This window comes from Peromyscus californicus, unplaced genomic scaffold (genome assembly GCF_007827085.1).
Source record: "Peromyscus californicus insignis strain IS unplaced genomic scaffold, ASM782708v3 Scaffold_4__1_contigs__length_199733344, whole genome shotgun sequence".
NCBI classification, from domain to species: domain Eukaryota; kingdom Metazoa; phylum Chordata; class Mammalia; order Rodentia; family Cricetidae; genus Peromyscus; species Peromyscus californicus.
In genome coordinates this window covers 57532229-57547073 of record NW_026294562.1, presented here as the reverse complement: position 1 = coordinate 57547073, position 14845 = coordinate 57532229, and the positions used below count along the sequence as shown (strand labels likewise).

Sequence of the window (14845 nt, the reverse complement as noted above, 5' to 3'; positions counted from 1 at the left end):
AACTTGTATCTTCAGGCTATGGTCAAGGTCTTCTCAGGCCGAAAGCCCATGCTGTACAGCTTCCAGACATCTCTGCCGCGCCTGCCTGTCCCAGCCGTCAAAGACACTGTGAGCAGGGTAGGTATGACTCACCCTTGTGCTGAGATGCCCGAGTCCTTTAGATTGATATGTCTGTCTAATTGTTACTGTAAATTATAGTCCTTACTCTTTATTAGTTCTCAGCAGCCTCTCCTGTAGGGTTAGTGTAATAATGCCACCCCATCTCAGAGTCCTTGCATTGGCTAGACAAGACCATTGAGCCAAGGCTGCAGCCCTTTGATACATAGTTTCTGCGTACAAGGTCTTGATAGGTAACGCACACTGACCTTGAACTCTTAAATTTTCTTTTAAGATTTGTTTTTTTTTTTTTGCTTTATGTGTATGAGTGTTTGACTTTGTGTAGATATGTACACTGTATGCATACACTATATATATGTATGCAGTGCTCAAAGAGGCCAGAAGAGAGTGTTGGATCCCTTGGAGCTGGAGTTACAAACAATTGTGAACCACTAAGTGGGTGCTGGCAATAGAACCCCGGTCCTCTGCAAGAGCAGCCAGTGCTCTTAACTGCCAAGCTATCCCTCCAGCCCCATGACCTTGAACTCTTGATCCTCTTAGTCTCCTGATGCTGGGATGGTAGACATGCTTTACCATACATGGCTTGATGTTGTTTTTCTCTGGCACATTAATCACATCTTCAATGTTTAAATTTGCCATATCCCACCTGTTGGGGAATGTTTACTTTTTAATCTTATTGAGATGCAGTTTAACACCATAGGATTCCCTTGTGCATGGCTCAGTAGTTTGAGTGCATCCATTATTTTTAACTGTGGCAAATACATACAACACCCACATTTATTATTTTTTTATTTTATTTTATTTATTTATTTATTTTTGGTTTTTCGAGACAGGTTTCTATGTGTAGCTTTGCGCCTTTCCTGGGACTCACTTGGTAGCCCAGGCTGGCCTTGAACTCACAGAGATCCGCCTGACTCTGCCTCCCGAGTGCTGGGATTAAAGGCGTGTGCCACCACCGCCCGGCTATTATTTTTTTAAAGGCTGGACATGGTGACATATGCCATTAATCCCAGCACTCGGGAGGCAGAGATGGTCAGATGTCTGTGAGTTTGAGGCCAGCCTGGTCTGCATATTAGTTCTAGACCAGCCAGGGCTACACAGTGAAACCCTGTCTCAAAAAAAAAAAAAATTGGAGGAGGAAAATGGGTTAAGGGGATGGTTTAGTCAGTAAAATGCTTGTCTTGCAAGCACAAAATCCTGAATTTGATTCATCAGAACCAATATAAAAATACCCGGTTTGTGGCACACATTTGTAATCCCAGTACTGGGAAGTGGAGACAGGAGGATCCCTGTGACTCACTGCCCAGTGTGACTAGCCTGATTGCTAAACTCCAGGCTGCTGAAAGACCCACTTCCAAGGGGGTGGATGGTGTTTGTAAGGATGGCACCGAGGGCCTGTGTCTTCCAAATTCCTCCACACATGTGTGCATATCCTTGCATGTGCATGCATGCACGCATACACACACACACAGAAACATTTTAACTGTTTCAAGTGTAAGTTCATTAGCACTAATTATATCTAGGACATTGTGCAATTGTGACCACCAAGGATTGTCAAGCCTTTTTATGGCCTCAAGCAGAAACTGTAGCCATTAGGCAATAGCTCATATGCTGCCTGCCCCGGGTCTGCCAACCTCTATTCCACTTTCTGTTTCTAGTTTTGCCGAGTCAGGGAATATTACCTGACTGGGGTTATGTAATGTGTGACTCTTGTGGGGTTCCCCCCACACACTAGCATTTATTTTTCTTTGAGGCAGGATCTTACTGTGTACCTCAGGATAGCCTCAAACTTGTAATCCTCCTGACTTAGCTTCCCCAAGAAGGGTGATTTTAAGACTCCTCTCTGTCCCAGCATGCTTCTTCCCTTTTTGTGGCTGATAACGCTCATTGTGTGGGTAGATCCTGTGGGCTGTGTTGTAAGCAGGGAAGCTGGGGATGTCCATGCAGATGTTCTTATCTGGCTGTCTGTTGCTGCTTCTTGATAGCAGGTGTCCACAGGTGGGATTTTGTGTCACAGAGTAGCAGAGAGTGGTTCTGTGTTGAACCTGACCTGCTGTAAAACAGCCATACCTTGATGTGTTCCAGCCTGCAATTCGAGAGGACACCCATGTTTTTGTGCCTCCTGCCCGATTTTCAGAACTGTAAATCGAAAACATCTTGGCTTCCGGGTTTGGATCCTGGCTTAGTGATTTAGTCCCTGTTGACCTTGGCAGGTTTCTTTCCATCTCTGTTCTCCCGGAATGGGAAGAATGAGACTTCGCATCCCAGCCACCTGGCTGCTGTGGTGCGGTGCTCACGCCAGAGTGTCCAGAGCCCCTGTCCGCCTTTTGAGACAGGATCTCACATTGCTCAGACTGGTCTTGAACTCCCTAGACTTTCCTGTGTAGCTGAGGATGACCCTGAACTTGTGATTCTTCTGCCTCTACCCCTGAGTGCTGGGGTTGCAGGCTGATCCTACTATACTCAGTTTTATGCAGTGCTGGGGCCCAAATCCAGGACTCCGTGTGTGCTCGGCAGGTGATCTGCCAAAGCCCGGGAGAGTGCAACATTTCTGTTCCGTCAGTGTTAGGCTTGGAGTAAGCCTCAGACCGCAGCAGCTGGCCCTGCGGAGGAACGGCCCCTCCTCTCATTGTGCAAAACAGGTCCTAGAGAGCACTGCTGTCCCCAAGCTGGAGTTTTTTATTGGTTTGTTTGTTTTGAGACAGGGTCTCACTATGTAGCCTTGGTTGGCCTGGAACTTTCCATGTAGACCAGTCTGGCCTTGAACTCTCAGAGATTCCCCCTACCTCTACCTCCTAAGTGCTGGATTATAGGTATTGTACGTCACACACAGCTCCAAACCAGGTTTTGTTTCCTGACTAATCAGATCTGATGGCAGTTCTGCTTCCTGGAACTCACTCAGGTACAGGTTCTTTGGGGGAGCTTTTGGGGTTCTTAGAAAAAGTCTTGCTTAGCCAGGCATGGGGGCACATACCTGTCATCCTAGCACTTGGGAGATAGAAGGAGGAGGAGGATCAGGAGTTCAAGGCCAGCCTCAGCTACGTAGTGAGTTTGAGTCCAAATTAGGCTCCATGAGACCCTGTCTCGAAAAAAGAGAAGAGGAAAGATGGTGTGTGAGATATCCCTGTGTGTTTTACCTCCAAACATGTTCAAGGTGTGCGCCTGTCGGTCTCTCTGAACCAAGCATCTAGACCCTGGAACCTTGGTCCTGTCCTGCTCTGCCTGGGCACCTGCCTGACCCTCACTGGGCTGTGAGGGCTGTCCCACCCATCTTAGGACACCATCTCAGGTCATCATTGAAGTAATGGCCAAATAGTGGTTGAGAGCTGTCTTGATAGCTCCTCCATGAGGAAGCAGTGACCTTGATTGTCACTCACCTGCCCTGAAGGGGGTTGTCTTGTCTGTAGAGAGGGCAGGCCGGCCTAGGGAAGCTTTCCCAACCTTTTCTACACGGTCTGACTTTTCTGAGGTGTGTGAAGGGGTCCGTGGCTCAGGGGTGGTATCTAACTCAGCCCGTGTTTTCTCCCTCCAGTACTTGGAATCTGTGAGGCCATTGATGAAGGAAGGAGACTTCCAGCGCATGACTACGCTGGCCCAGGATTTCGCTGTCAATCTTGGACCCAAATTGCAGTGGTATTTGAAGCTAAAATCCTGGTGGGCCACAAATTATGTAAGTATTTCTGCACCTGAATCTTTCCTCATAGATCTTTTCTCAATGAGATATTTTGGTGTGGAGGGGCTCACGGAGTTCTCACTGTAGCTGAGGGCAGCCGTACTCATCCCTGAGAAGTGTGCGCAGAGCTGCTGGCAGCCTTTCCCTCATGCAGAGGCTCCTTAGTAGCCTTTACACCCCACTCAGGGCAGGGAGCTGCTTTGCACATGAGCCTCTAGTCCTCACCCGGCAGGCCACTAAAGGCTGTTCCTCCTGTGGTGGCCCAGCCACCTCACCTCCTTCTCTGGTACCTTTTGCATCCAAGAGTATCCCCTCTGAGTTCCTGGTCAGGGTTCAGAGGATGCTGACAGGGGTAACTATGGGAACGGCTAAGCTACATGTGGTGTTGGGCGGGGCAAGAGGGCATGCTGGGGGTGTGACACCAAGATGGGGAGTCCAGATGTAAGGAATAGCTTTTGTGGAAGGTAAAGGCTTGAAAATAACTATTAGCCAGACACAGTGGTACAGGCCTGTAATCCCAGCACTCAGAAGGCAGAGGCAGGAGGATTGTGGGCTCAAGACTAATCAGGACTGCACAGTGAGACCTTATCTCAAGAAAAGCTCTTAAATTTACAAAAGTATTTTTATTTATGTGTATGTGCATAGGTGAGTTCCTATGTATTACATGCATGTAGATGCCAATGGGAACCAGAGGGCATTGGATCCCCTGGAACTGGGTGGTTATGAGCTTCCCAACATGGGTTCTGGGAACCCAACTTGGGTCCTCTGCAAGAGCAGGACACACTCTTAACTCCTGAGCCATCTCTCTAGTCCCTCAAAAAAAGCTTATAAGCACTGGTGAGGAAGCTCAGCTGATGGAGGCCTTGCCTATGGTGTACAATGCCCTGGGTTCAATGCCCAGCATTGCACCTGGTTGGTGGCACACCCATGCATTCTCAGGGCTTGGGAGATAGTTGCAGGAAGATCAAAGTTCGAGGTCATCTGTGGTTATATAGAGTTCAGGATGGGCCTGGAATGCATCAGACCCTGCTTCAAAAACCAAAACAAAACAAGGGGCCACAGAGATGGCTCAGCGGTGAAGAGTGCCTGTCATTCTTGCAGAGGACCTGGGTTCGAGTCCCAGCACCCACTTGGTGGCTCACAATCATCTGTAACTCCAGTGCCAGGGGATCCAACATCCTCTTCTGGCCTCAGTAGGTAGCAGGCACATGCATGGTGCACAGACATATATGCAGGCAAAACACATACATGAAAAATAAATCTTAGCCAGGTGTGGTGGCGCATGCCTTTAGTCCCAGCACTTGGGAGGCAGAGACAGGTAGATTTCTGAGTTCGAGGCCAGCCTGGTCTACAGAGTGAGTTCCAGGACAACCAGGGCTGCACAGAGAAACCCTGTCTCAAAAAAGAAAATAAAAAAATTTTAAAACCACAAATAATAAATAGACAAAAGCAAACAGAGAAAGTAGGCCAAAAGAAACAGAGAAAAGGATCAGACAGAACCAGCAGAGGGTACCAGACACAGGCACTGTGCCCAGGAGAGCAGGACTCCACAAGACTCCCAGGCTATGAGTGGCCGCCATGTTCTGATTTTAATCATAGGCCAGCTGGACTTCTGTGTACCTAGACTCTCGTGCATACCCTTTCCCAGGTGTGTACCTCAACATAGTGCTCAAATCAGCATGGGTTGTGAATGGGCAGCTCAGGGTGGCATTGTGACAGTCACTCTGGAGAGTAACCATGCTGACCTCTGGCTTATCGCTGTAGCTCTGGGACAGACCCAGGCATCAGGAAGAGGAAGATTGATGATCATTGGGGAGATGTGGGCTCATTTGTGTTTTTTTGTTTTTTTTTGTTTTTCTGCAATGCTGGGGATGGGACCCAAGGCCTGGTAAATATCGGGCAAGCATGTAACATTGTACCCCACTCTCAGCCAGGGCACTTTGGCAGTTACTCTTGTTTGGAGACACAGTCTCATGTGGCTCCCAGGCTAGCCTCAAACTTGCTACACAGCGGTCTTGAATTTGCTATAACCTGGAACTCCTGATCCCCCTGCCTGTGTGTGTACCACTGTACAGTTTTGTGCCCAGTTCTGTGCCATGCTAGGGGTGAAGCGTTCTAGCAGCTGAGCTACATCCCCAGCTCTGATACTTTTTTTTTTTTAAAGTGAGTGCCAAATGATATTCTACTGTCTAGCCAGGTCTCCCCTTAAGACCAATGTGTTTCTCAACTCGTGTCCTGTCTGCTTAAGACAGCTTTGTTTTGGAGCAGGACTCCTCTGTGCACATCTAGAGCAGGCTGGTCCTGGGAGGGCAGCTGCATGGCTGCTGCTCAGGACTCTGTCTTGTTTGTGTCTGCACCATAGGTGAGCGACTGGTGGGAGGAATATATCTACCTGCGAGGCCGAGGGCCGCTCATGGTCAACAGCAACTACTATGCCATGGTGAGTTGGTCTTCCGTGACGGCTGCAGCCAAGGTGTGTGCATTATGCTGGGCAGCCCTGCTGGCCGCCTGGGGAGGCTTGGGGTGGATTCCTCTCCTCTTGCTCCTGCTTCTGTTTTCCACAGCTTCATGTTGCTGTGAAGCTCCGACCTGGGGCCTGTGTGTTAGATCCCCTGTGCCTGTGGGGTCCCTGCCCTCCACCCAACAGCACAAACACCTTTGTATTGCAAAGTGCACCTTCATGACAAACAGCACTTGCTTAGTAAGCCCAGGCTGGCCTTGAACCTGTGGTAGAAAAGGTGTACACCACCATGCCCAGCAAAATCCTGCTGGCATTTATAGCCCAGGAACAGATGGAGGCTGGGGTTAGAATAGATCGAATAACAAATTTAGAGCCTGTTGTGGTGGCTCATGCCTGTCAGGCCAGCACTGGGGAGTTGGAGACAGGGGGATCAGGAGTTCAGGGTCATCCTTGGCTACACATGGAGTTCAAGGCCCTCCTTGGGACTGAAGAGATGGCAATTTAAGAGCACTTGCTGCTCTTCCAAAGGACCCAAGTTCGGTTCCCAGCATTCATGTCAGGTGGTTCAGAACCATCTGTTACTCCAGTTGCAGGGGATCTGGTACCCTCTTCTGGTCTCGCTGGGCACCTGCACACACATGTACACTTAATCACAAACAGACACAGACACACATAGACACATAAAGAAAAAACAAATCCAATCTGCCAAAAAACACAATGGACTTAAAGCAATAACAAAACTGTCCAAATATGGGGACACCATATAACAATTTGTTAAGCTGTAAAGTCGGCATAGTGACACATGCCTTTAATCCTAGCTCTCAGGAACCTGAGAGCATAATATAACCTGGTCTCAAAACACCAGAACCTAAAACAAATATAAAAAGTGGTTGTAACTGAGCATAGCTGTAGGAACACCTTGGTGTCATGGAGGGAGGGCCTCCACCAAGTGTACAAATCACCATGCCATCCCCATGAACACTCTCTGCTGTCACCTCCCTCACAGGAGATGCTGTACATCACCCCCACCCACATTCAGGCGGCAAGAGCCGGCAACACTATCCACGCCATGCTGCTGTATCGTCGCAAGCTGGACCGTGAGGAACTCAAACCCGTAAGGAAACTTCCCTTTAAAACGTTCTTTTGGGAGGCTAGAGAGGTGGGCTCAGGTGATAATAAGGTGCTGGCTTTGAGAAGAGCATGAGGAGCTAGCAGAGTGACACCCAGCCAGGCGCATTGGTGCATGATGGGAATCCCAGCACTGGGGACCAGAGATAGGCAAATAGCTGGGGCTCTCTAATGGACCTAACCAGGGAGCCCCAGGTTCAGTGAGAGACCCTGTGAAGGCTGAGCACATGTGTTCAGTTCCTGGGGGAAGAGAGAACCAACTCCTGCACATGTGTGTGACACGCTGGTGAACTGCTCAGGAGAACTGTTTCTTTCATAACCTCGGGTGGCTTAAGTGTTTATCTGGAAAGAACTTCAGTACCCTGGCACAGCTCAGCAAGTCCCTCAGGTACTACCCCAGGGGACAGCTGGAGATGATGAAGTCAGACTGGGCAGTATGCACAGGAAATAGCATTTTAATCAACTCCATTTAAAGTTTTCCTGGGGGATTTTTGCCTGTTGGTTTAAAATACATTTTTATTACAGATTCGTCTTCTGGGATCCACAATTCCGCTCTGCTCTGCCCAGTGGGAGCGACTCTTTAATACCTCCCGCATACCTGGGGAGGAGACAGGTGGGTGGTGCTCACCAGGGGCTCCCCTGGGACCCAGCGTTTGGCACTCTGCTGCTCAGAACCAGGAAACACTGGGGGACATTGAGGGCAGGATGATCTGCAGGGTCTTTCCTGAGAGCTTCCATTTCTGAATGATCCTCCTCTTGGAATCCTTGTTTTCTGTCATTGATAATGGTTTGGGAACAGGATCTCATGTGTTCCAGGATGGCCTAAAACAGTATATAGTTGAGGATGACCTTGAGTTTCTGATCCTCTTGCCTCCCAATGGGATTACAGGCATGTGTCACTGTTGGGAGTATTTGGTGTGAGAATGGAACCCTGGGCTTCATACACACTGGACAGGTGTACTACCAACTGAACCCCAGCTCCGGCCTGGATTCCCGTTGTCTTTACTAGGTCTAGACAATGGGTCAGTTCCAGATTTTAATATTTCTTCAGAGTTTTATTCACTGGACATTTTCCCCAGACCTGCTGAAATATTCCCTTACTTTGGCCCACATGCAGGATTTGCTATAAAATACCCACGCCCAAGGAGCTGGATCATGGCCCAGCTTCTTGCTGTTGGCCTCCTGGCCCAGGCAACGTGGTCATATAATCTGCCTTCCAACCTAAGACATTCTTGGAAAAGATAGGGCGGGAGAATGGATACCAGCTGGTACCATGCAGGCCTGCAGGGTTCAAGTGCACAGTATCAGTCACTTTTTAGCACTGTGACAAAATACCCGAGCAAAACCACTTAGGAGAGGAATGATTAGTCTGCCTCATGGTTCCAGGTCCATTGTTTCTGGGCTGTGGGAAGGCAAAGCATCATGGGGTGCAGGGCACATGAGGGAGCAAAGTGCTTACCTTCTGTCAGCCAGGACACAGAGCTCGAGAAGGGGACTGGAGTCAAGGATACTCTTCAGGGCTGGCAAAACGGCTCAGCACGTCACTGTGCCTGTCCCCAAGCCTGATACTTGTGTTTGATCCCAGGAACCCTTGTGGTAGAAGGAGAGAACCGACTCCCACAAGTTGTCCTCTGCCCTGTGCATGCGTACTGTGGCATGCCTGTCCTCACATGCTTGCGCACCCACACAAGATAAGTGAATAAATGTAATTTTTAAAAATTTGAAAGGCCCTTCAAAGATGCACACTACAGAGGACATCTTGAGGAAGTTGGTTCTTTTCTTCACCGTGCGGGGTCAGGCTAGGCAGCAAATGCCTTCACCAGCTGAGCCGTCTCGCCAGCTCTGTCATGGTCTTTAATAGTAGTGATGATAAATATTAAAATCTGGGTAATGCTGGGTGTGGTGGAGCACAACGCCTTTGATCGCAGCACTCAGGAGGTGGAGGCCAGTGGATCTCTGTGAATTTGAGCCCAACCTGGTGTACATAGTGAGTTCTAGGTCAGCTAAGGCTACTTAGTGAAACCCCGTCTCAAACAAAAACAACAAATAACTCATTAAAATATAGTGTGCCTGGTGGGGTCATATACACCACATGCTAGTGCTCGGGGCCATGCTGCTTAGTTGTCCAATCTGTTTGCTTTCTTTTTTTTGAGACAGTCTCATGTTCGAGAACCCCCTATGTAGACCAGGCTGGCCTTGAACTCAGAGATCCACCTGCCTCTGGCTCCCAAGTGCAGGGATTAAAGGCATGCACTGCCGTAACCAGCCTTTTGTTGTTAATTCTTTTTAAGTTTTTTCACTGTGTTTATGTGTGTATGATTGTGGGAGGGAGGCACACAGCCACACTCCAGCACTCCTGTGCAGCTCAGATGACTGTGCTGTGGGGCTGGCTCCCTGCTCTTGCCTTTACGTGGGTTCTGGGGATCAGACTCACACCACTAGGCTTGTGCTGCAAGGGATTTTACCCACAAGTCATCTCCCTGTCCCCCTGTTTTTTTGTTTTGCTTTTGTTTTTGTTTTTGAGACAGGGACTTATGTAGCCCAGGCTAGCCTCTAACTTGTATGTAGCTGAGGCTGGCCTTGAACTACTGATCCTCCCAGGTGGTGCACCATCATAATGCCTGGCTGAAGGATTTCCTATTTTTAAGATTTATTTTTTCTTTTTATTTTTATGTATGTCCGTGTCTCTCTAAATATGTGTATGAAGTGGCCAGAAGAGGGCACCAGATGCCCTGGAGCTAGACTTAAAGGTGGTTGTGAACCACCTGATGTGGGTATTGTGAACTGAACTCTGGTCCTGTGGAAGAGCAGCAAATGCTCTTAACTACTGAGCCATCCCCCCAGCCCCTGAAACAGCTTTTATGTTGGAGTTTTCCACTTTCTTCATCAGAACATTTTCCAGGGTACCCTCTTATGTAACTACGTAGCTTGGGTGCTTATAACTCATAAGCTCTGTGAGAACTGGGTGTTCATTCATGAGGAGAATGCTATATTATTTTCTGTTGGGATAAAACACCTGTCCAAAGCAACTTCTAGAAGGAAGGGTTTGTCTGGGGCTGGCAGTTCCAGAGGGATAGAGCCCATCCCCATATCCAGGGGAGCATGGCAGCAGGCAGGCATGGTGCTAGAGCAGCAGCTGAGAGCTCACATCCTGATCCACCACAGGAAGCAGAGAAAAGAGCGCTGGGGATGGTAGGAGGCCTTAAGCCCATCCCAAAGGACATTCCTAACCCTTCCCCAATAGCCACCGTAGGGACCAAGTATCCAAATGCCTGTGACTTATGGGAGACATATCATTCAAACCATCACGTGTGCCAACCATGTTTCACAGATGCTCGTTAAGCCAAAGGAGTGACTCAGTCTAGAATCAAGGGCCACACACCTATAATCCTAGCACTCAGGAGGTAGAGGCCGGAGGATCGTTCAAGGCCGTCCTTGGTTTTCTATATAGGAAGTTTGAGTCCAGCCTGGGCTACATGAGATCCTCTCTCTCAAAAAGCCAAACGAACACTCAGATCTGAGGCTCCCACCAAGGCCTTCTAACTCCTCTCTCTTTGTGTCCTCACTACCTCAGACACCATCCAACACATCAAGGACAGCCGGCACATTGTTGTGTACCACAGGGGGCGCTACTTCAAGGTCTGGCTCTACCATGATGGGAGGCTGCTGAGGCCCCGAGAGCTGGAGCAACAGATGCAGCATATCCTGGATGACCCCTCAGAGCCTCAGCCCGGGGAAACCAAGCTGGCCGCCCTCACTGCTTCAGACAGGTATGTGGCCTTGCAAACCCTTCCTGAGTCTGGGCTTCATAGTGCTCTGAGGAGCTCTTCCTCATGAGGTCCGTCCCCACTGATGCTAGCAGTGGCACCTAGTGTTGCTTCAGGATGTCTAATCTCACCGCTAGATGGTAGGTCACAAGGGCAGCTGAATTCAGCACATGACAGCAGGTGTGTGTGGGCAGGGAGGGCCACCCAAGGGCACATGGTAGAAGTGAAGGCATAGCCTTTTCACGTGGCTGTGGACACACTTGTTAATGGCCTCAGACTTGCTATGTGGCTGAGGCTGTTCTTAAACTCAGGGTCCGCCTGCCTCCACCTCCTACGTGCTTGGATTGAAGTCCTGTACCACTACATCCAGCTAACTTCCTTTGTTTCTTGATTTCTTTTTCTGAGGCAAGTGCTCTGCCACTGAGCTAGCCCCCAGCCAGGGAGACTTGCTTTGTGTGTGTGTGTGTGTGTGTGTGTGTGTGTGTGTGTGTGTGTGTGTGTGTGTGTATGTGTAGTGTATGTGCATGTGTGTCAACGCTAGGTATCTTCATATTATTTTTTTTGAAGACAAGGTTGTGCTCAGAACCTGGAGCTCACTGATTGGCTATTCTGGCAAACCAATGAGCTCTAGGGATCTTCTTGGCTCCACCTTCTCAGTTCTAGGATGTTAGGTGAATTGGCCACAGATCCTTATACCACTGAGCAGTCCCTCCCCCCACCCCCACCCCCAGTGAGCCTGTCTTTAAGGCCAGCTCCAAGAGAGCAAAGGGATCAGGTAAGAGTCTGACTCACGGGGAAAGAGAACCTGCCCTGTGCCCTGCTTGAGCAGAGTAAGGAGCAGGTGGAACAAGAGAGTGGGGAGGAGATTTTGCTCTATGAGGTCAAAAGTACCGACATTTTACAAAAGACCATCTTCCTCAGAGCCCCAGAGCTGCTCTCAAAACTGCTGCAGGAGCCAAGGCCAGGGGCCAAACGCTTTAAGAAGCAGTTGCTCCAGGCGCTCGGGAGAAACAGGCTGTGTGTTGTTTGACATTTGGAGCCTGGGCCTGAGAAGGAAAACCAGTTTCATCTCGTGCCTTGAGGGCTGGGTGCCCTGGGGACCTGTGGCATTTGTGGGTGTTGACACCAAAGGTTGTCAGAGAGTGGGGTGGAGATGGGCAGTGGAGGTACAATAGAGGGCCTGGAGGCTGAGGACTGAGTGAGGGACCCAGGAGCAATGGGAGGAAGCTACTGCAGAGGGTCTTTGAAGGGACATGGGCCTCACACCGAATTCAGCAGGGTGGTAGGCACAGGATGATCATCTTAGGAGTATCATGTGACCTGTGTTCAGGGGCCAGATGGCTTCACTCCTTCCTGCTCCAAAGTAGTTGTGGCCTGTTCTCTGTGCCTCGGGTTTCCTCATCTGAAAGATGGGTCTAAGGTGCTGAAGAGATCAGTGGACTCATGCTTGAGAGAGGCTCAGGGCAGAGCCTGGCTCCAGGGCCAGGTCCTTTGACATTTGTTGTGGTTTCTGCTGGGGGATGTTTGGGGCAGGGAAGGGTGCCCCTCCCTAGTAGCTGCAGAAACAGGCTGGACTGCATTCTGAGTATTTATTGATTTAATCCGAATCCCATGCCCAGTCAAGTGTGTGTGTGCGTGCATGCTCTTGCACACACAATTAGGGTATTGTTCCTCAGGCACTGGCCATCCACATTGATTTTGGAGACAGGGTCTCTCACCAGCCTGGAGCATGCCAGTTTGGGTGGCCTGGCTAGCCAGTGAGCCCTGAGGAGCCCGACTTTCTCCTCAGACCTGGGATTGGGAGCATGTCCCACCACACCTGGCTCTTTTATGAGGGCTCGGGGTGAAATTCGGGTTCTCGTGCTAACAAGCAAGCGCCGTTGTCCACCGAGCCGTCGGCCCACCCAGGGCGGCCGTCTCTAGATGCACTTCCCTCTTCCACAGAGTGCCCTGGGCAAAGTGTCGGCAGACCTATTTTGCACGTGGGAAAAATAAGCAGTCCCTGGATGCGGTGGAAAAGGCAGCATTCTTTGTGACTTTGGACGAATCGGAGCAGGGTTACAGGAAGGAGGACCCAGAGACATCCGTAGACAGCTACGCCAAATCTCTGCTGCACGGCAGATGTTTTGACAGGTACCGCCTCCCTTTAATCTCCAAGTTGATGGGGGGTGTGGGAGATGTTCCTGGGTGTGCTTTGGAGCGGCCTCCTGGAGCCTGACCCCACCCCAAGGGTTGTACTGTGAAGGGATGAGCATCAAAACACAACTCTGCTTCCCTCCACCCACACTCCCGCGCACAGCCCAGGCCCGATGGATTTGAGATCGCTTCCTTTGCTTGCCCCACCACCTTTCTTAACTGTGTGTCACTGGGCTCCCAGCAGAAGGTGGCACACAGGGCAGAGGGGGGTCAGTCCCAGGAGCTAGTGCTGACCTTGGTTGTGGTTGTGCAGCAGCTGTGGTCCTGCCCGCCCTCCTGGATCCCCTTTCCAGAGTGGTAAAGTGAGGAGGTGCCTCCAGGCCTGGCTGGAGAAGCCATGTGCTAGTCCCAGTGTTACAGTAGTCTGCACTGCTCTGGTCCCAGGACACACAGGTTGCGTTTTATCTCTGGTATAAGAAGATATGAATGACTCTGTGTCCTGTGTGTCCCTTTATTATCACCTTGCTGGGGTGTAGAAACCTAGAAAACTGTCAGGGGTGGGGAGAAGCCATTGGTCCATGCAGAAAGAAACACACAGTTTTTGGGTTTTGGTGTTGATGTAACCCTGGAAGCCCATGATCACGTTTTCTTCTGTAGGTGGTTTGACAAGTCCCTCACATTTGTTGTCTTCAAAAACAGCAAGATAGGAATGAACGCAGAGCACTCCTGGGCGGACGCGCCCATTGTGGGCCATCTGTGGGAGGTGAGCCACGCTGTTCTTACCTATTGCTGGATGTGGAAGGTGCTTTGGGAAACCCACCCAGACCTACTTGAACTTGGCTGTATTTGTCTAATCCTCTGGTCCATGACCAAATACCTGATAGGAAGGAAGGAGAGATTTCTTTTAGCTTAGGCTTTGAGAGGGCATACCCCAGTGTGGCAGTGGCATGTGGGGGCTGCTTGCTCACTTCCTAGTACACCAGGAAGCAGACACCAGACAGGAAGCAGGGCCCTGGCTGTGGACCTCAAGGCCTGCTCCCAGTAGCGCACTTCTACTGAAGTTCATAACACCCAAAATAGCATCACCAGCTGGGGACCAGGTGTTAAAACACACGGGCCTGTGGGGGACTTCTTACATTCACACCACAGCACAGCGTTCTTCACTGGTGTTGGTACCACACAGGGAGTTAAAGGCATTTGAGCCTTGTTTCCTGTAACTTATGTTCCTTGAGTATAGGCACATGTGATGTCTCTTGATGCAGCTGAAGTCACACTGTGGTTCTCAGCTCATGCAGCTTGATCTGAAATAATAAACTTACTGCTAGACTTCCTGGTTTTCCCGTTTACCCTAGTTTGAGGGCAAACAGAAAGATGCATATTAAAATCTGGCTGTGTGAGTGTGGGGATGGGGTGGGGGGGGTGGGAGGGGGCGGGGTTTGCCCAGGATAAAACCCAGGACCTCACACATGCTAGGCAGGTGCACTCCACACCAAGGCAACAATCCCAGCCATTATTTTAGAGACCAGGTCTCACTAAATTAAACATGTTAGACTTGAACTCACT

The 14845-nt window shown here is 49.9% G+C and overlaps 1 protein-coding gene across 2 annotated transcripts in view; it reads left to right on the top strand.

Moving 5' to 3' along the window:
- Nucleotides 1-14845, top strand: part of Cpt1a (carnitine palmitoyltransferase 1A) — a 67383-nt gene that overhangs the window by 37238 nt on the left and 15300 nt on the right. For both annotated transcript variants that reach the window (XM_052712248.1, XM_052712247.1), the window contains exons 5-12: nt 16-117; nt 3650-3787; nt 6153-6230; nt 7258-7365; nt 7905-7992; nt 10954-11149; nt 13091-13279; nt 13940-14045. In XM_052712248.1, the coding sequence (XP_052568208.1) occupies nt 16-117; nt 3650-3787; nt 6153-6230; nt 7258-7365; nt 7905-7992; nt 10954-11149; nt 13091-13279; nt 13940-14045 (1005 nt within the window). The remainder of the gene's footprint in view (nt 1-15; nt 118-3649; nt 3788-6152; nt 6231-7257; nt 7366-7904; nt 7993-10953; nt 11150-13090; nt 13280-13939; nt 14046-14845) is intronic.